At 42.1% G+C, this 22,398-nt stretch overlaps 1 protein-coding gene across 1 annotated transcript in view; it reads right to left on the bottom strand.

Moving 5' to 3' along the window:
* The window catches only part of pnoc (prepronociceptin), an 87,992-nt gene that overhangs the window by 3,538 nt on the left and 62,056 nt on the right, over nucleotides 1–22,398 (bottom strand). The window contains exon 2 of the mRNA XM_062969360.1: nucleotides 21,921–22,067. Within this exon, the coding sequence (XP_062825430.1) occupies nucleotides 21,921–22,049 (129 nt within the window). The 5' untranslated portion in view covers nucleotides 22,050–22,067. The remainder of the gene's footprint in view (nucleotides 1–21,920; nucleotides 22,068–22,398) is intronic.

The following is a 22,398-nucleotide window of genomic DNA, read 5'->3' as shown; positions in this document are numbered from 1 at the left end:
GAGATTTTCCTGGGAGGATCGAGGTGACCACTGATGAAAAAAAGGAATGAGGAGGTCCCTAAGATATAATGGTCCTTGGCCATTTCGAGCTCTAAATGTCAGGATCAGTATCTTGTAAGAGATCTGATGTTCTATTGGTAGCCAATGCAGTTGTTTCAGAATCGGTGTAATATGGGATCTTATAGATGATCCCGCTAGCAGCCTGGCTGCCGCATTTGGGACCATTCGGATCTTCTGGGTTTTTGTCTTCGGAAGGCCGGCATATAAGGCGTGACAATAATCCAACCTAGTGGTGACTGTTGCATAGATTACGTTGCCAATGCTTCTGTCGAAAGGTAGGATGCCAATTTCCTTGCCTGGCGAAGATGAAAAAAGGCCTGCTTACTTATGGCAGTGATCTGGGCCTCCATTGTCAGCAATGAGTCCAACACAACCCCAAGGCTTTTAACAGTAGCAGACAGAACCAGAACTTCCCCATTAAAATCAGGCAGTGACTGGGTTAACTCTGGTGGCTGGCCGGCCCAGAGTATCTCAGTTTTTGCGGGATTCACTTTTAGTCTACTCTCTTGCAGCCAACTCATCACTGCTTAGGAATTGCTAAACTTAAAAGGTTCTTCTCAATGGTTCCTCTTCATCTTGGAAAGGGGTGTTGTTAAGCCACAACACCCACCCACCCCAAATATTTACAGATCATCAAGAGACTCCAAGAAAAATATATGCTTCCACATTTTCCACAGCTCCAAGGTTGTGAAATATTAAAGCGCCAGAGACTCTGGAATGGACCTAACAGTAGCTGTACCCCACAAAATTTATCAGACCAAACCCTTTAATAAGATATATCAATTTGATGATTTCAGTATACCTTGTATCTTTTACATGCTGTGTCAATTCCTAAAAGTACAAATGTATAAACTGTATCAAATGGAATATATCAAAATGTATCTAGAAGGCAGCTACCTCTCCATATCCTCAGTTGGCATAATCCCATGGGAAAGGAAATCACAGCCAGGGTCCCTCCAGCTATTTCCCAAGCCAAATCAATATCAAAACCTTTGTGTATATGCAGATGATCCTTTTTGTCACCAGGATAAGCTGAGGATGTTTCTTCATTCAGCTTGAGGCTGAGAGTCTGCCACTCTCGTGGAAGAAGGGATGCAGCAAACATGACTACATGAACTCTCTATAGCAGCAACCAAGCCTATTCTCTTTTTAACCAATCAGAGGAGGGAGAATTCTGAAAAGCTGTCAGAACTCTGTAAAATGTCATGTATTTTCTGCGAATTTATGCTTGTATCTTTGGAAGCGCATTGCTTGTACTTGCATCCGATTTGGCCAAATAGTACGAGGGTTGAATGAAAAGTAATGCCTCCACCTTCGTAACTCCTCAGCAGATGGCAGTCCTGGTCTGCGGCAGGTCCTGGCTTGTTCAGTAGACTCTCCTCTACAGTTCCCTTTGGCGGGAAGCCTTAGCATTGGACGGTTGTGTTGTTAAAGTGGGAAGTATGGAACCCTGCGCAGATGGTCAGTCAATGCGACTTAAGCAACGTGCAGTCACTGAATTCTTGACTGCAGAAGGTGTCACCCCAAAGGAGATTCATCAGAGAATGCAAGCTGTTTATGGGGATTGTGTTGATGTGAGTCCTGTGCATGTTGGGCGAGTAAGTTTAAAGATGTTGATGTGAGAACACCTGACTTGTATGACAAATAAATAGTTGGACGTCCTGTGACAGCAACCACTGAGTTTCACAAGCAAAAGATTGACAGATTGATTCAGGACGATCATTGTATCACTCAGAAAAATTTCAAGCATAATCGGCATTTCACAAGAATGTGTGGGTCACATTATTACTTTGCTTGTCTATCAGAAGATCTGTGCACAATGGGTATCCAGGATGCTGACGCCTGAAATGAAAGCGCACAGACTTGAAATTTGCCACGAACTCCTCTCGCGTTACGAGAATGTAGGTGACGCCTTTCTCCTTTGGGGTGACACCTTCTGCTGTCAAGAATTCAATGACTGCATGCTGCTTAAGTCACACTGACCGACTGTCTGCGCAGGGTTCCATACTTCACACTTTAACAACACAACCATTCAATGCTAAGGCTTCCCGCCAAATGGAACTGTAGAGGAGAGTCTACTGAACAAGCCAGGACCTGCCGCAGATCAGGACTGCCATCTGTTGAGGAGTTACGAAGGTGGAGGCATTACTTTTCATTCAACCCTCGTAATAAACCCCCATGGTTTTGTCTTTAATCCGGAGTGCCTGTACTCTGTCCTGGTTGATCTGGTTTAATGAAGGCTCACCGAACAAGGACCTCCTTATCCACAGTCCTAGCTGAATTCATGACAGGAGGATGAAGGGTGCTTACCAATGGCACTCTTTCTACTTCCTGGAGAGAAGTGACAACTTTACCAATGACTTGGAAGATGGAATAGAAAGCATTCTGATCAAATTCGCAGATAACACCAAATTGGGAGGGGAGAGTTAATGCCCCAGGATCCAAAATGACCTTCACAAAACTAAAGAACCAAACCAAAAGGATTTCAACAGAGATAAATGTACATTTCTAGAGTAAAAAGAGAAGATGTATAAACATAGAAAGAATGAATCCCCAAGTTTCAGAGTCAATGGATTATAAAAGAAATGCAAATCCCATTCACTTGATGGGTCTAGCTGGAACAAGCAATTGGATTCAGGTTGATATGGGTGCATCCACACTGTAGAATTGATCCAGTTTGACACCACTGTAGCTTCCAGGGCTCAAAGCTATAGAATCCTGGGGAATGTAGTTTAGTGAGGCTGAGAGGGAAGGGCAAGATTTGTTAATGTGGGATTTGTGTATTGGTAGCGTTTAAATGCAATTTGTGCCATGCTTGTATTGCAACTGATTGCATCATCCAGAATGTACCATAGTGTGGAAAGAGTTAACTGCCAAGAAGCTATGATGACCTTGATGTGTGGCTGGAACTAGGGAGTATCCAGACACAAGTGTTTGTGCATAACAATTGCATCAGTTCAGTTCTGTTCAGTTGAGTTCTGTCTGCCTAGAGTTCAAGTCAAGTTCTGTTGGAGAGCAGAGCAGTCCTGTGTTCGTCCGTCATCTGCAAGTCTGTGTTGTGTTGATTACTGCTGCAGACAGTAAAACTTTGTAAATAATTTTACCAACGTCTCTGAGTGTCTCTTTGTTCTGTGTTCCACTGCTTCCATCCAACTACTGCTGCGCTGCAAATACTCTGACAAGATTGTGCCATTTCCTTTCCTCCTTTTCTGCAAATTACTTTTGAAATAAGCTTGCAGCAAATATAGCAAGCTGGGGACAAAGAGAGAAGATGAGGAGAAGGGGAGAAACTGGGACATTTGAAAAGCAGCTGAAAAAGAGGGATGGCAGAGGATTAATTGGGACTGCCAATTAATGTAGTTAATTAAACCTGAATAATCTGAGGACTTTTGTGATTGTGTTCACCTGAGGCTGAGATAGTGTGACTTGCCCAAAGACACACCAAGTTTGATTGGTATTAATAATCACATAGCCACGAAAACACTAGGACAGAGGTGATCTGTTAGTAGGAACTGACTTGGAGATATGTAATAGTAACAAGCAGACATGTTGGTATTACATATCTCCATGTCATATACCTCACAACCTCTGAGGATGCCTGCCACAGATGTGGGCAAAATGTCAGGAGAGAATGCTTCTGGAATATGGCAATGCAGCCCAGTAAAACACACAACAACCCTGTGATTCTGGCCATTAAAGCCTTCGACAAAGCAGTTACCCTGTTTCCCTGAAAATAAGACATCCCCAGAAAATAAGTCTTAGTAGAGGTTTTGCTGAATTGCTAAATATAAGGCCTCCTCCGAAAGTAAGACCTAGCAAAGTTTTTGTTTGGAAGCATGCAGGATTGGTAAATGTACATACCATAGATTGTTGTACGTGGAAATAAAGGTAGTAACAAGAAATAATAATAATAATATTATAACTTTATTCTTGTATCCCCAGAAGGGACTCAGGGCAGCTTACACATGGACAAGCCCAACAACAACATACATTTACATACAAACACTTAAAACAGAAATTTAAAAACAGTATAGCAATAAAATAAAATATAGAAATTCTTGAAAGGATTCACAGTTTGGTTATACTGGTTTGTGATGACAACTACTGTACAGTAGATAATAATTATTTTAAATTCAACCATAAATGTGAATTCTTCTTTGTGGAAAAATAAGACATCTCCTGAAAATAAGACCTAGCGCATCTTTGGGAGCAAAAATTAATATGACACTGTCTTATTTTCGGGGAAACAGGGTATGTTCTTTTGATGGACATCTTCAAGCAATGTATTTGTGGATCTTGCACTGGTTTAGGGTTGGACTAGATGACCTCTAGTTGTCCCTTCCAAATCTATTCTTCAAAAAATAGACCCTCCACATTTATTTTCTGGCTCCTGCTAGTTTACTGGAGGAAAACCAACAGAGCTAAAAGAGAAGTTTATTTTCACTGAGTAGGCGTTCAAATATCCGGGAATGAGATGTCTAGTACACCCATTGAGACAGACCCCCAGTGTCGAATTAGCGGCCCATCCAGCTGCTAAAAATGACAAAACAATTCCCCTTGGCAACGCGGCTGCGATGACGGTGATGGGAAAGCGGATGGTTTTGCCATCTGAGCATGAACAAAAGAGCGAGGTTCATCACACTTGACTTTTAATGGCTTCTCGCTGTGAATGCAATTCCCTTTCGACAAAAGAGTCACAAAGAGGGTTCAGGCTGTTGAACCCGGGCTGATGGAAGCCAGGGACTGCGACCCCATTTACGACAAATTGGCTACAAGAGAGCAAGACCTTGCGGACAAGGAATGGCCGGGGTCGGTGACGGCTCCAACCTCAGCAATCATCAGCTGGAAAAGGACGAAGAGGCCCGGCTTTTTGGACCCAGAGAGTGAGATGAGTGTTCGTTGTAAATGCCAGAATGTCACGGATTCCTGCTTTGTGTCCAGCTATAAAAACATAGATTTGGAAGGGACCCTAAAGGCCATCTAGTCCATTCCATGCTCATTCCATTTTTAGAATTAGAATGATACAGTCACAAAGGGCCATCTAGTCTTTCTCCCTGACATTCCATCTTTGGAATTAGATTTATGAGACTAATTCCAAAGACGGAATGGCAAGGGGATGGACTAGATAGTCTTTCTGACCCCACAATTCTATTATTCCAATTGGAAGGGACCTTAAGGTGATCTGGTCCAATCCTGTCCTGTTTTGTCTTTCAGGAACAGCCTTAAAATACTGTGGTAAGTAAATGAAAACTGCTTTACTTCAGCAAAACATAAAGAACAGCACACTCAGTGGATTAATGCAAAAGGAAGCAAGGAAGTCTTAGGGCAAACACAGTTCTTAGTCTCTGATAAATTCCCAAATCAAATAGCAGTTTTACTTCAGACAAAGAAACAGCAATAAATCCTTAAGAGCAGTTTCCCAGATGCAGACTTGAAGCAGGCACAAGGGGAGCGAAGAGTCAGTTTGTTACCAGCAAGAGCTGGCTGCACCTGCTTCTGATTTATAGCGCTGAGTCCCCTCACAGCTGCTAGGGCAGTTCCTAATTACTGAGCTGCATTTCTGGCAGCTATTCTAGCTGAACGACATCTCTGCTCTGTTTCCTTTCGCCTTTCCTGAAATGTGGGTACTGTACTTCCAAAATCTCCTCCTCAGATTCCAACTGCCCCTCTGATTCATTAACACTTTCCTGCTCCCCTTCCTCTTCTGAAGAAACTGCTCTTAAGGATTTATTGCTGTTTCTTTGTCTGAAGTAAAACTGCTATTTGATTTGGGAATTTATCAGAGACTAAGAACTGTGTTTGCCCTAAGACTTCCTTGCTTCCTTTTGCATTAATCCACTGAGTGTGCTGTTCTTTATGTTTTGCTGAAGTAAAGCAGTTTTCATTTACTTACCACAGTATTTTAAGGCTGTTCTTGAAAGACAAAACAGGACAGGATTCTGAAGAAGAGAAATCCCTAACAAATCCCTTGCCATTTCTTCTGTGGAATTAGAACCATAGCGTCAGAAAGGGACCCTAAAGATCATCTAGTCCAACATCTTGCCATTCTGTCCATGGGATTAGAAAGGGAGCCTAAAGATCATACAAATCAGGGCCTCTGCGGTGTTAGAATCAGAATTCTAGAGCTGGAATCTTGCTTTTCCCTTTAGAGTTGTTGCTACAAAGACTTTCTTTAAAATATTTGACAGGAGGTGAAATGGAGCCAGATGGAGGGAGCCAGATGCTTTGGAGACTAGGACACAACAGAGTAATGGATTCAAATTTCAGGAAAAGTGAGCCTAATGGATATGATTGGGGAATTAGCTCTCTCTCTCTCTCTCTCTCTCTCTCTCTCTCTATATATATATATATATATATATATTACTAGCTTGGGTACTCTGCGTTGCCCAGGTTATTTCAAAAAGTCAATCTTTTAATTGTACAAAATGCATAAGGTTGTGGGTGAACTACAACTCAACTACAACTACAACTCACATCATGCCAGGTTTACTATTATAATTGTATATTTATATTACATGCAATATTACTAATAATATTGCAATATAATTGTATAAAATAATATATTGTATGTATATATACTTGTAAACCGGGGCCGGGCTGTGGCGCAGCTGGCTAGTAACCAGCTGCTATAAATCACTACTGACCGAGAGGTCATGAGTTCGAAGCCCGGGTCGGGTTAAGCCTCCGACCATTAATAGCCCCGGCTTGCTGTTGACCTATGCAGCCCCGAAAGACAGTTGCATCTGTCAATTAGGGAAATTTAGGGACGCTTTATGCGGGAGGCTACTTTACAACACCATAAAACTACCAGCAAAACACGAGGAAAGGAATGAGGAAGTACAGCCACTACTGGACGGTGAAGCAACAGCTCCCTCTGTGGCCGGAATCGTGACGCTGGAAAAATGTTAAAAATGCCTCTGAGTCTGTCTAATGTATGTTGTTTGTCTGTTGGCATTGAATGTTTTCCATATATGTGTTCATTGTAATCTGCCCTGAGTCCCCTTCAGGATGAGAAGGGCGGGATATAAATGTCACTAATAAATAATAAATAAATAAATATTCCAGTTAACCATTTGGAAGAACCTTTTGATGGTAAGATTTGTTTGGGTATAGAATACGCTGCTGATGTCATCTCCTTCTCTGGAAGTTTTTAAGCAGGGGTTGGATGGCCATCCGTGAGGGAAATTTGGACTGTGTTTCCCAACTCACAGAATGGGGTTGGGATGAATGGCCCTTGTCATCTCTCCCAACACTATGATGCTCTGTTTCCAAACTCTCCACCACATTGCTTTGCCCAGACCAGTGATCCCGAAAGCAGCCAGCTGTTCCTGCTCTGTTGGCATGATGCTCACGTCCCACCTCTGGATGGAACGGACCTGGGCAGCTTGCAGGAAGGCTGTTCTCTCTGCAGCGACCTTGTGTCAAGGTGGAGGCAATTGTGGAGAATGTGCCATTTGTCATGAAATGGGGTCTCCGTGCAGCACAGAATGGAACATGAAGGCCTTGCTAATGAGTCTGAATGACTGGGCCGTTGGGGACACTCTTTGTGCTGCGGGGTTTCTGTCTGCACCACGCGGAGGAGATGGGTCTATCTAATGGTAGCTGGGCTCATTCATTTTGTTTGAGCACTCATTCCTTTCATGCGTTCATAGAATCATAGATCCCCAAGGGAGACCCAGGGGACGGGCTGTGGCGCAGCTGGTTAGTAGCCATCTGCAATAAATCACTACTGACCAAGAGGTCATGAGTTCGAAGCCCAGTTTGGATTGAGTGCCCGACCATTAAATAGCCATTAAATAGCCCCAGCTCGTTGTTTACCTAAGCAACTCGAAAGACAGTTGCATCCTCAAGTAGGAAATTTAGGGACCGCTTATGCGTGGAGGCTAATTTAACAAATTTACGTCACCATTAGTTACGTACATTAGTTACAGCCTCCGGTGGCCTAGGGGATAAAAGCCTCGTGACTTGAAGGTTGGGTTGCTGACCTGAAAGCTGCCAGGTTCGAATCCCATCCGGGGAGAGTGTGGATGAGCTCCCTCTATCAGCTCCAGCTCCATGCAGGGACATGAGAGAAGCCTTCCACAAGGATGGTAAAACATCAAAACATCTGGGAGTCCCCTGGGCAACGTCCTTGCAGACAGCCAATTCTCTCACTCCAGAAGCAACTCCAGTTGCTCCTGACACGAAAAAAAAAAATCATGTATAGAATCATAGATCCCCAAGGGAGACCCGGGGGCCGGGCTGTGGCGCAGCTGGTTAGTAGCCAGCTGCAATAAATCACTACTGACCAAGAGGTCATGAGTGCGAAGCCCGGCAGGTTGGATTGAGTGCCCGACCATTAAATAGCCATTAAATAGCCCCAGCTCGTTGTTTACCTAAGCAACTCGCAATACAATTGCATCCTCAAGTAGGAAATTTAGGGACCGCTTATGCGGGGAGGCTAATTTAACAAATTTATGTCACCATTAGTTACGTACATTAGTTAAGGCCTCCGGTGGCCTAGGGGATAAAAGCCTCGTGACTTGAAGGTTGGGCTGCTGACCTGAAAGCTGCCAGGTTCGAATCCCACCCGGGGAGAGCATGGATGAGCTCCTTCTGACAGCTCCAGCTCCATGCAGGGACATGAGAGAAGCCTCCCACAAGGATGGTAAAACATCAAAACATCTGGGCGTCCCCTGGGCAACGTCCTTGCAGACAGCCAATTCTCTCACTCCAGAAGCAACTCCAGTTGCTCCTGACACGAAAAAAAAAAATCATGTATAGAATCATAGATCCCCAAGGGAGACCCGGGGGCCGGGCTGTGGCGCAGCTGGTTAGTAGCCAGCTGCAATAAATCACTACTGACCAAGAGGTCATGAATGCGAAGCCCGGCAGGTTGGATTGAGTGCCCGACCATTAAATAGCCATTAAATAGCCCCAGCTCGTTGTTTACCTAAGCAACTCGAAAAACAGTTGCATTTGTCAAGTAGGAAATTTATTTATTTATTATTTAATTACAGTATTTATATTCCGCCCTTCTTTCTCACCCCGAAGGGGACTCAGGGCGGATCACATTGTACACATATAAGGCAAACATTCAATGCCTTGACATAGAACAAAGAAAAAGACAAACGCAGGCTCCGAGCTGGCCTCGAACTCATGACCTCTTGGTCAGAATGATTGGTCTCAGCTGGCTGCAGCTGGCTGCTCACCAGCTTGTGCCACAGCCCGGGCCTGCTTATGCGGGGAGGCTAATTTAACTCATTTACGTCACCATAAAAATGTCCAGCAGTGTGCATGCAGAAGATGAGGAAGTACTCCATCAAGGACTCGGCATCACAGTGGATGATGAAGCTGCAGCTCCTCCTGTGGCCGGAATCGAGAATAATCTCATAAAGGCAGAAGCTGGGAATGTTAAATAGCCTCTGTGTCTTTGTCTGTGTGTGTCATATGTCTAAGGGAGTTGAATGTTTGCCATGTATATGTACATTGTGATCCGCCCTGAGTCCCCGTCGGGGTGAGAAAGGCGGAATATAAATACTATGAATAAATAAATAACCCCATCAAAGCCCTCTGAATAGATAGCCATACCTTCTCTGTTTAAAAACCTCCAGAGAAGGAGACTCCATCACACTCCATGGTAACATATTGTATTATCAAACAGCGCTTACTATCAAGAAGTTTCTCGTAATCTCTTTTCCTGCAATTTGAATCCATGGTTCTATTGTGTCCTAGGATTTCATCAGACAAGTCTTTGGTAGCGTCGTAGGACATTTTTACCTCCGTTGGGCCATGGAGCCCCACGCTGCCAATCACACAACGCAAGCTCACTTTGGCGGGGCTCTGTGGCTGAAATTTATTTATTTCTTTTATTTACAATATTTATATTCCGCCCTTCTCACCCCGAAGGGGACTCAGGGCAGATCACATTATGTACATATAGGGCAAACATTCAATGCCCATATGCACATCGAACCGAGACAGAGACAGACGCAGAGGCAATTTAACCTTCTTCTGAGGGGATTTTTGATTCCGGCCACAGGGGGGAGCAGCTGCTTCATCAACCACTCTGACGGCACTTCCTCATTCCATGTCATAAATTAGTTAAACTTGCCTCCCCACTTTTTTTATAAGTGGTACCTTATTTCCTACTTGATAGATGCAACTATCTTTCGGGTTGCTAGGTCAGCAACGAGCAGGGGCTATATTTTATTTTTAATTGACGGGTGCTCACCCCGCCACGGGCTGGCCTCGAACTCATGACCTCATGGTCAGAGTGATTTATTGCAGCTGCTCAACAGCTGCGCCACAGCCCGGCCCCATGAAATGACGTGCAAGCATCCTATGACGCTGTGCCCAGAACACGGGAGGATTACCATGTTCTGTTGAAACAACAGGACCAATGCAGGGGGAAGTCACACGGTGATACTTCTCCACGTGTGATGGGGAAACGTTGCTCCGCTGCCCCGCTGATTTGCCACAGAGGCTGCAAATTGCCCCGTGGGACCTCTTCAATGTGATAAGCTCTTAGTCTTCAGAGCAGCAGAAAACTAGTTTACCCCTTCTTTAATGTGACATGCTTTCCAATATTTAAATATGGCCATCATGTCTTCTTTTCTCCAAGCTAAACATCCCTCTATTAGGGTATTAGCAAAGGTAATCATCATCAACAACTGAATTGCCTTTGGAAGTGCATTCAGGCCTGACGGACCTCCATCTGCTGCTCCTGGCAGTAGAATAAGTTAGTTACTTGACTGAGGGAAATGGAGTCATAGAATTTGATCTATGATTTTGGGAGTTATAGTTTACCTACATCCAGAAAGCACTGAACCCAGCTGACGACAGATCTGGACTAAAGTTGGCACACAGACCAAAGATGGCCAAATGTGAATACTGGCAGGATTTGGGGTTGATTGACCTCGGATCTGGGAGTTGTACCGTGTTTCCCCAAAAATAGGACAGTGTCTTATATTAATTTTTACTCCCAAAGATGCACTAGGTCTTATTTTCAGGGGATGTCTTATTTTTTCATGAAGAAGAATTCATATTTATTGTTGAACAAAAAAATGAACATTTATTATATACTAGCTGTGCCCGACCACACATTGCTGTGGCATAGTCTGGTGGTTAGGGATCCCTCTGGTTAGGAAGCAGCCTAGCTTTGAAGCTGCAAGGCTGTTCAGTGTTATTCAAGGTGGCCAATGGAGGATCCCCCTGGTTAGGAAACAGCCTTGCTTTGAAGCTGTAATGCTGTTCCATCATGGCAACATTTTTTAAAAGTGATGTTAGGCTCTGCATACATCTATGAGATCCTCTGGATAATGTAGTTGTTTCAGTTCGCCGGGGGCATTTGTGCATGCGTGGTAAGCAATGTGGGGTTTTCTGTTATTTGGACTTTATTTTTCTAGTTTTTTTTTTATTGAAAGACATAGACTGGATGACTATGTCTTTTGTGGCCAAATTTGGTATGATTTGGTCCAGTGGTTTTGTTGTTTACTCCATGGGGTCTGGTGGTGTTGGTCAGTCTACATTAGGTTGTATTTATGCTGTGACCTCCACCCTTCTTTTATACTCACATTAGTAGTAGTATTTGAAATCTGTTACCTTCTTCAATTTTTGTATTGATTGATAATTGCTTGAGATCCCTGTTGTCTTTTGTTTGTTGTTAATCGTGATGTCTGGTTCTGCTGAGTGCAGTTTACATCTTATTGTGGTACAATAGTCTTTTTTTTGTTTTGCCTGTGTAGGTGTTTATTGTTGTTGTTGTTGTTGTGGTCATGAAGGCTGGATAAGTTAGATGGTACTGTATTGTTCTTTGGAGGCCCAGTGTAGCACTGACTGGCCTCTCAGCCTCAGTGCCTGGCTGCTTCTTGCCTGTGATGGTGTAGATTCTTATTGTTGTTGTTGTCATTGTTATTATTGTAATTGTTTTTTTGGAGGCCAAGTGTGACTGTAGGGATTGGGGAGGTGGATGAGCACTGAATGGCCTTGTAGACTCAGTGCATAGCTGATTCTTGCCTGTGTAGGTGTTTATTATTAGTGGGTGAGTGGATGGATAGATAGAGTGGGTGCTCTCCTTGTTTCCTTTATTCCTATGCTGTTCCCTTTCTCTGCTCCAATCCTGAGCTCGCTGATAAGAACACACTGGACAGAAAGGAGGGTAAATATAACCGGATCAATGGTCTTTCTCTCCCTTTTGCTCTTGGCCTTCCGGGCAGAGAGGGAGGGCTCTTGTCCTTGGCGTTCCTTTGCTTCCCTTCCCTCTCTTCTTCCTTCGTACTATCCATCCCAGCCTTTCCTGCCTGCGGAGCCATGGATCTGGGTCAATGGGTTGGATGGTGGGGAAAGGGAGAAGAGGCCTCTAATTGAAATGCATGGACTCCATGCCATGGGGTGCTGGAATTTGTAGTTTGCATCCAGTGCAACCCCTTTCTTTCTTTTTGTCATGGAGGAAGAACCCACCCAAACTTCTCAGACAGATGGCCATCCGGTTTAGTTGTGTTGTTATAGTCACAATGCGTTGTTGTGAGTTTTTTGGGTCCAGATTGTGGTTTTGTGGTGTGGTTGTGTTGCTACAACTGGGAGGGAAGGCTTTCGTTTTGTGTTGCCAAGTTTCGTATTTCTGGGGCGTTTAGTTGTGTTGTTATAGTCACAATGCGTTGTGGTGAGTTTTCTGGGTCTGGATTGTGGTTTTGTGGTGTAATTGTGTTGTTACAACCGGAAGGCAAGGCTTTTGCGTTGTTTTGTCAAATTTTGTATTTCTGGGGTGTTTAGTTGTGTTGTTATAGTCACGATGCGTTGTTGTGAGTTTTGTGGGTCCGGATTGTGGTTTTGTGGTGTGGTTGTGTTGTTACAACTGGGAGGAAAGGCTTTTGCGTTGTGTTGTCAAGTTTTGTATTTCTGGGGCATTTAGTTGTGTGCCAAGTTTTGTATTTCTGGGGCGTTTAGTTGTGTTGTTATAGTGACGATGCATTGTTGTGAGTTTTGTGGGTCCAGTGTGGTTTTGTGGTGTGATTGTGTTGTTACAACTGGGAGGCAAGGCTTTTGCGTTGTGTTGCCAAGTTTTGTATTTCTAGGGCGTTTAGTTGTGTTGTTATAGTCATGATGTGTTGTTGTGAGTTTTGTGGGTCCGGATTGTGGTTTTGTGGTGTGGTTGTGTTGTTGTAGCCGGGAGGCAAGGCTTTTGCATTGTGTTGCCAAGTTTCATATTTCTGGGATGTTTAGTTTTGTTGTTATAGTCACTGCGCCCGCAACTTTATCCATATATATATATATATATATATATACATACACACACACACACACACACACACAGAGTAGAGTCTCACTTATCCAACACTCACTTATCCAACATTCTGGATTATCCAACACATTTTGTAGTCAATGTTTTCAATATATCAAGATATTTTGGTGCTAAATTCGTATTTACAGTAATTACAACATAACATTACTGCATATTGAACTACTTTTTCTGTCAAATTTATTGTTAAACATGATGTTTTGGTGCTTAATTTGTAAAATCATAACCTAATTTGATGCTTAATAGGCTTTTCCTTAATCTCTCCTTATTATCCAACATATTCGCTTATCCAACATTCTGCTGGCCCATATATGTTGGATAAGTGGGACTCTACTGTATATATTGTTCAGTAGTTGTCATCACAAACCAGCATAACCAGGCAAACTGTGAATCCTATCAGGAATTTCTTGTTACTACCAATATTTTTGTGTATAATAATTTATGGTACGTACATTTACCAATCATGCTCTGGTGTTCTGTTCGGCAGGCATGCTTCCAAACAAAAACTTTGCTAGGTCTTACTTTCGGGGGAGGCCTTATATTTAGCAATTCAGCAAAACTTCTACTAGGTCTTATTTTCTGGGGATGTCTTATTTTCGGGAAAACAGGGTAGTTCACCCTTATCCAGAGAGCCTTGAACCAAGCCAACGACGGATCTGGACCAAACTTGGCACGCAGACCCAAGATGGCCAACTGCAAATACTGGCAGGGTTTGGGGGTGATTACTCTGGGAATCTGGGAGTTGTAGTTTACCCTTATCCAGAGAGCCTTGAACCCAGCCAACAACAGATCTGGACCAAACTTTAGTGATGTTACCTAACATCCCAAAACAAACAATGCCTTTGTCTAATAACCCAGCTAGTACCTTATAATTCTGAGGCAATTAAAAATTAAATTCTAATCACGCCGTATCCCCTTCCTCCCCTCTTCCCTTTCTGAGTTAATTCAGTACAAACTACTTTTAGGCTTTGCCATTTTCAGCGACTAAAGTGAGCAAAAATGGGATATTTTAAAAGCAGCATAAACAAGTGGGACAACAGAGGGTTAAAAGAGTCTCTCCCTGCCAAATCGGGAAGGACTGAGCGTATGCAAAAACACTTTGCAGAAAGTCCATTTTGTAGAAACGTCTTGTGTTTTGCCAATACAAACCATGTTTTATCATCAACTCTTTTCCGTCACTGAATGTTAGCAAGTCCCCAAATGGCAAAACAATCAGCACACTCCATATTCTTGCCCCGAAGGAAGAAAACATATGGATTCTTTTCATTCAGGCATGCAGTTTACAATTTCGCTTATGCCTTCAGTTTTGTGATTTTAAAAAGGCTAAAGGGAGGGAATGCAATTGCTGTTGAATCAGAACTTGGAAAAGGTTGTTGTGTGTTTTCTGGGCTGTATGGCCATGTTCCAAAAGTATTCTCTCCTGATGTTTCACCCACATCTATGAAAGGCATCCTCAGTATAGACCTCACAACCTCTGAGGATGCCTGCCATAGATGTGGGCGAAACGTCAGGAGATAATACTTCTGGAACATGGCCACACAGCCCGGAAAACACACAACAACCCTGTGATTCCGGCCATGAAAGCCTTCGACAACACATAGAACTTGGAAACTTTACTTTCTGGACCTCAACATGTAAGCTCTCCGGGCTCTCCGGTGGGCAGGGTTTCAATATGTGACCAAGCACAGCTAGACATATTCCAGACAGGAAACAACCAGAGCCAGCTAACACCTCCCAACAAAGGATTCTTCCTCAGAGTCATTATTATTATTGACACAACAACATTGTATGACACAGCAAACAAGATAAACATGCTGGATTTCTTTCACAAAATCACAAGTCGAACACTTCCCAAGTGTCTAGGACTGTGTGACGTCTATTATTATTATTATTATTATTATTATTATTATTATTATTATTATTATTATATTATTATTATTATTATTATTAGCTTCCTGGGAACCATCAAAATGAACAAACCTGGCAGCCAGTTTTAAAAAACTCTACAATCGGGACAGTAAATAAAGTACAACACTCTGAAAATAAGGGTACTCCAGACAGGAAACAACCAGAGCCAGCTAACACCTCCCAACAACCACTCTTTGAAGCTGCAAGCTCATTCAGTGCTAATCAAGGTGACGAATTACAACATTCATACTTGCCTCCACAAACAAAAACCCACTTAGGACGATGCCACAGCAACGCATGGCCAGGCACAGCTAGTAAATAATAATCAGTTTGTAATTAGTATTCTATCCTGAGTCTATAGTAAAAAGCAACACTTACTGTATATACACGAGTATAAGCCTAGTTTTTCAGCCCTTTTCTTAAGACTGAAAAAGCCCCCCTCGGCTTATACTCGGGTGAAGGTCCTGGTTGGCTTATATTTGGGTCAGCTTACACTCGAGAATATATGGTACATTTATCATTTTTCTCTATTATTGTTGCTACTATTACATGTATTATTTTTCTCTATTATTGTTGCTACTATTACATTTATTTTACTCTATTATTATTATTAATATTAATAATACAGTTATTATTTCACTCTGATCTTATTATTATTTTATTATGACACAGCAAACAAGATAGATATGCTGGATTTCGTATCACAAAATCACAAAATTCCCAAGTGTCTAGGACTGTGTGATGTATTTTTGGATGATGCGCGCAGATTCCAGTAGGGTGACCTTTTGCAGTTGGCAGATCGTGATTTTGTCAATGTCTATTGTTTCCAAATGCCGGCTGAGATCCTTTGGCACGGCACCCAGTGTGCCCATCACCACCGGGACCACCTGCACTGGTTTCTGCCAGAGTCTTTGAAGTTCAATCTTGAGGTCCTGATAGCAGCTGAGTTTTTCCTGTTGTTTTTCGTCAATGCGACTGTCACCTGGGATGGCGAAATCAATGATCCAAACCTTTTTCTTTTCCACAACTGTGATGTCTGGTGTGTTGTGTTCCAGAACTTTGTCAGTCTGGATTCGGAAGTCCCACAGTATCTTTGCATGGTCATTTTCCAATATGTTTGCAGGTTTGTGATCCTACCAGTTCTTTACTGCTGGGAGGTGGTACTTGAGGCATGAGTTCCAATGAATCATTTGGGCCACATAGTTGTGCCTCTGTTTGTAGTCTGTCTGTGCGATTTTCTTACAGCAGCTGAGGATATGATCACTGGTTTCATCAGCTTCCTTGCACAGTCTGCATTTATTATTATTATTATTATTATTATTATTATTATTATTATTATTATTATTACTGCATTTATTATTTTATTCTATTTATTATTACTTGTATTATTTTCCTGTATTTATTATTATGATTATCATTACATGTATTATTTTACTCTATTATTATTAAAAGGATACATAAGCACATTGACATTGAAGAAGATGAGAATAATGATTTGATCAGAGTTGGACAGTCTTATCTTAAATTTGAGCTTTACGTAAATATTAAAAAACATTTAACCTACTGATGCCTCAATTAATGCACTTTTATTGGTATCTATTTTTATTTCTGAAATTTACCACCCTCGGCTTATACTGGAGTCAATGTTTTCCCAGTTTTTTTTTTGGGCTTATACTCGAGTATATACGGTAATTTATAAATTTCTGTGTAAGTTAGCAACTTTTTGAAGACTGAGCTAAAGGGACCCCGTTTTTGGTTGGGACAGTGGTCTAGATGACCTTTGGGGTCCCTCTGACTTCTATTACTCTGTTCCCTTCGTAAGTAAGTTATTATCCTGCCAGGAGTAGCAGATGGAGGCCCGTCAGGCCTGAGTGCACTTCCAAAGGCAGTTCAGGTGTTGATGTGACCTTCGCTAATACGTTTAGCGCCTGCGATGATTTGTCTTTTGGGTTTCGCTCAATGGGAAACGGAGCAGAGCAGGAGAAGGGACGGAAATCGATGCTCATCAAAGGCTCATCGAATGGGAAGGGAGAAAGCAGGGGGGAAAAATTGGCCCTCGCAAAAATGTCAACATTGATCAACAAGATGAGGATGAAAACAGGAGAAAGGACTGGGGTTTATTTCATCTTGTACTTTTAAAAAATCCCCTTCTCTTGGTGTCTTAGTCATCGGAGGCAGGCAGGAAACATCCCTAATTTGCACCCCTTGAGCCAATCGTGAAACAAAATTGAATTATCCACCAATTTTGTCTCTTTTATGAGCTTTTTTCGCTTAAAAATGTGGGCGTGGGAGGAAGGCGGACCCCAAATTCTGCAATTATTAAAAAGCATGTCCAAAAATGTGTGATTGTAAGGGAAGCTGATTAGAAAATGCTTGGATTAGGCAACATAGATTATAGAGCAGTATGACTATGTAAATCTGCTACTCTGTTGATTCCATAGCCTTGAGCCATGATAGTTAAAGTGGTGTCAAACTGCATTAATTCGACAGTACAGATGCACTTTCAGTGATGGTTCCTTCTACATAGGAAGCCTTTAAATAGACCTTGGACAGGCATCTCTAAGGTGTGTTTTGGTCTTGCATACTCCTGTCTGGCACACGGATGGACTAGATGACCCTTGAGTCTACATTTGCCGGGCTGTGGCGCAGGCTGGTTAGCAGCCAGCTGCAACAAATCACTCTGACCAAGAGGTCATGAGTTCGAGGCCAGCCCGGTGCCTGCGTCTGTCTCTGTCTCTGTTCTATGTTATGGCATTGAATGTTTGTGTTATATATGTGTTGTGATCCGCTCTGAGTCCTCTTTGTGGTGAAAAGGGCGGAATATAAATACTGTAAATAAATAATAAAATAAATTTATGGCCCATTAACTATTGGATTTAGGCCTCCTCAGCTTCTCTCTATTAGACCTTCCTGGTCTGTCTTATCTTTCTGTCTGGATCCAATTGACAACTTCTGCAGCCAGGTTCCCGCATTTAGATGACTTTTTAAGAGCGTCGTTTTCCATTTAATCATTTCTTTATCATTGCTGTTTAGCTTCATTGCTTCTTGTTTAGATAACTCTCCTTCTCTTTTCCTACTGGGCGTATAATAATACAGTTACATCAAGCCACCCTTTTAGGAACGTTTACATTTTTTCCCTAACCCGTGAGCAACTTTTAACCTTGTAAAACTACAAGTCTCAGGATTTCACAGTGAAAGTGATGGCAAACTGCATTACTTAACATAATAACAACAACAATTTAATCCACAGTGTGATGCAGCCCTAGTTTGGGCGTCCAGCGCTGTGACTGAGCAACCTGCAAATCTGTACCTTAGCACTTATTTGTAGATTTACAATCTCTTTAGCCTTTTCTGCTAAATACTGCTGGTGCCTTCCGACCCTACAATTCCCAAGATTCCATTGCATAGATCAGGGGTCCCCAAACTAAGGCCCGGGGGCCGGATGCGGCCCTCCAAGGTCATTTACCTGCCCCCCGCCCTCAGTTTTATAATATAATATATTGTATATACATATAATATTGATAATAATATTATAATGTAATACAATATAACACTAATAATAATACCATATAATAATATTAATTATATATTCTATATTACATATAATATTACTAATAATATTACAGTATAGTGGTATAGTTCAATATAGTAATATATAATGCTAATATTGTGCTATGCTAATAATATAATATATTGTATGTACATATAATTTGTAAACCACTCTGAGTCCCCTTTGGGGTGAGAAGGGTGTGATACAAATGTAGTAAATAAATAATAAATAAATTTTAGACTTAGGCTCACCCAAAGTCTGAAATGACTTGAAGGCACACAACAACAACAACAACAACAACAACAACAACAACCCTAATTAACTTGACTATCTCATTGGGCAGAAGCAGGACCACACTTCCCATTGAAATCCTGATAAATGTATGTTGGTTAAAACTGTTTTTTATTTTTAAATATTGTATTGTTCTTTCATTGTTGTTGTTGATGTTGTTGTTTTTGCACTACAAATAAGACATATGCAGTGTGCATCGGAATTTGTTTGTATTTTTTTCAAATGATAATCCAGCCCCTCAACAGTCTGAAGGATTGTGGACCGGCCCTCAGCTTAAACAGTTTGAGGACCCCTGGCATAGAGCCTTGCCAGTTAAAGTGGTGTAAAACTTCAGTGTAGATACTTCCATAGGATGGCTTTGCAACCTCTTCTTCTGACCTTGACTTAATAAGATGTAGCTGTTATCGAGAAATTGACACCCCTCTAATAATAACTAAAATGTATAACATATTTCAATAACTCATACAAACATATCTTGGCTGGGTCTCATGCCCCCAGCCCAGCCCCAAACATTCCTAGGAGGATTAAGTTAATCATTTATCAAGCCTAAGGACCTTATTCCACATTAAAATTTCCCACGGTCTTTTCACACTTTTTAAATGAACAAAGTGGGGAGAAGACACACACACTCTCTCTCTTTCACACACACAAACACACACACACACACACACACACACAGAAACTGGGACGCAACCATAGACATATTCCTGGGAACCCAAATAAACTTGATATGATATATGACAGGGGTCCCCAAACTAAGGCCCGGGGGCCGGATGCGGCCCTCCAAGGTCATTTACCTGGCCCCCGCCCTCAGTTTTATAATATGTTTTATATCAGTTTTAATAATATAATATATTGTATATACATATAATATTTATAATAATCTTATATTATACAATATAATACTAATAGTAATACCATATAATAATATTAATTATATGTTATACATTACATATTATATAAAAGTATAGTGGTATAGTTTAATATAGTAATATATAATGCTAATATTGTGTTATGCTGCTCTGAGTCCCTTCAGGGTGAGAAGGGTGGGATATAAATGTAGTAAATAAATGCAGTAAATAAATTATTAATTTTAGACTTAGGCTCAGCCAAAGTCTGACATAACTTGAAGGCACACAACAACAACAATCCTAATTAACTTGACTATCTCATTGGCCAGTAGCAGGCCCACACTTTCCATTGAAATCCTAATAGGTTTATGTTGGTTAAAATTGTTTTCATTTTTAAATATTGTATTGTTCTTTCATTGTTGTTGTTGTTGTTGCTGCTGCACTACAAATAAGACATGTGCAGTATGCATAGGAATTTGTTTGTATTTTTTTTTCAAATGATAATTCGGCCCCTCAACAGTCTGAAGGATTGTGGACCGGCCCTCTGCTTAAAAAGTTTGGGGACCCCTGATATATGAGCTTGTGAAACTGATGTGGGGGTTGAACATCTAGGATGCCAGCCTGAAATCCAACTGAGAAGAAACCCTCTCTAGGGAAGCAAGAGATGTAATTATTAAGATCAGGTTCTGAAAACGCCATCTAGGTGTTTCGGAAATATCAGATAGGAGATGTGCCTCAATGAAATCTGTGCTCCTTACAATAGGAGCCAGCACCTATTGTAAACCCCCATAATCCCACCCTGGACTATTTCAGGCCAGACCATTTCTCAAGTCAAGTCTCTAATGGACAAATTGCAGTTCTCCATTCTTCCCACCACAAGGGAGACTCCGCCCACCTCTGATATCACAGGGAGTCCCCAGCCAATGATAGCTCAGATCCTAGCTTGACCATTCCTGACCCAATCAGGGGATGGAGTGGGTCTTCTAAAGGAGATAAATGCTTTGCACTGGACTGTATGTGCTTTGATTGTGCTTTTCCTGCATGGCAGGGTGTTGGATTAGATGGCCCATGTGGTATCTTTTAACTCTATTATTCTATAATTCTATAATCCTATGTTACATCGGTTATTTGGAATATTTCTGCTGTTCTGACATCCACCTGGCCAGATGAATAAATTTCAGTTTCTGCCTTCAAATTCAGTCATGTTTTTTCCTAGCTTTCAAGGTAGCATGGTGTGCTGGGCAACGGACATTCACTGCCCCCTTGTGGCAGATAGCTGATTTCGGCAATATTGCTAGGTTTCATTAGAGCCCATTTTAGAATTGAGTTCCTTCATCAAGCTCGGTTTCTTTCTCTAAAGCCATTGTCATGTTTGCTCCATGAGTCAAGATCTCTAACCACTGCATACATTCGAACAACCGCGTATTGGAACAGGTCATCTGCTTTGATGTTCTTTTGCAGCCCAGTGTCAACCTGGCTATTTACAGTCTCCCTTCAGGTAAATGGCTTCAAACATATTTATTGCCATCCGGAAGCCCTTGAGGTGTCAAGAAGGACCAGGAGATGTTGGACGTAAACCTCTCTGTGTTAGCTTGTTCACTGCAGGCAAAGCTTTAGAGCCTAGGTGTTCATCTACAACCTTTGGTCCTCCAGGTGTTTTGGACTTCAGCTCCTACAGCTGCTAAGATGCCTGGGATTTCTGGGAGTTGAAGTTCAAAACACCTGTAGGACCAGAGGTTGTGAACCACTGATCTACAATATAGAACGAATGGCATATGACACCACTCAATGCGATGGAATCCTAGGAGTTGTTGTTCTGCCAACGTTCTCTGCCAAAGAGTGCTGGTGCCCCACCAGGGAACAACTACCAGGATTCCATCACATTGAGCCCTGGCAGTTGAAGTGGTGTCAAACTGCAATAAACCCACAGTGTAGATGCAACCTCAGGCATCCCTTTCCCGGTTGCTTTGGGGCTACTCACAAGGAGGCTGAAGTCATCCTGTTGGCTGTACAAATGTCTGTGGCAGTTGAGGCAGTCCTTCCGGCAGTCACTGCTGAGTGCATAGGCAAAGGCGAGAAACAACAAGGAGGTCCGGAGGAGGATCCACATGATGTCACTCTCAAAAGGCTATCAAGGGGGAAAAGAGAAAGAAGAGAGGTGGGTTATCCCATGCCAGTAGAGGAACTCCCCATCTACCAAAAATTGCCAGAAATGGAAAGGAACATGAAGCTCATTTTTCAAATACACACATCGTAAGATGCTGAGTTTGGTTGCCACATATGGTTCTGTCAATGGATTGAGGTCTTGGGAAGAGATAACTCCTATGTGTCCCACCGCTGAGACCAATGGTCACAGTAGTAGGGTTGTCTCAGCTGTGACGGTGCAATCAAGGAGTTACTTGAGACTTCATCCCACCTTGGAAGCCTATAGAACAGTGGTTCCCAATTTGTGGGTCTCT

Source organism: Anolis carolinensis, chromosome 1, assembly GCF_035594765.1.
Source record: "Anolis carolinensis isolate JA03-04 chromosome 1, rAnoCar3.1.pri, whole genome shotgun sequence".
NCBI lineage: Eukaryota > Metazoa > Chordata > Lepidosauria > Squamata > Dactyloidae > Anolis > Anolis carolinensis.
Note: the sequence above shows the minus strand (reverse complement) of the source record. Positions and strands in the feature narration are given on the sequence as shown.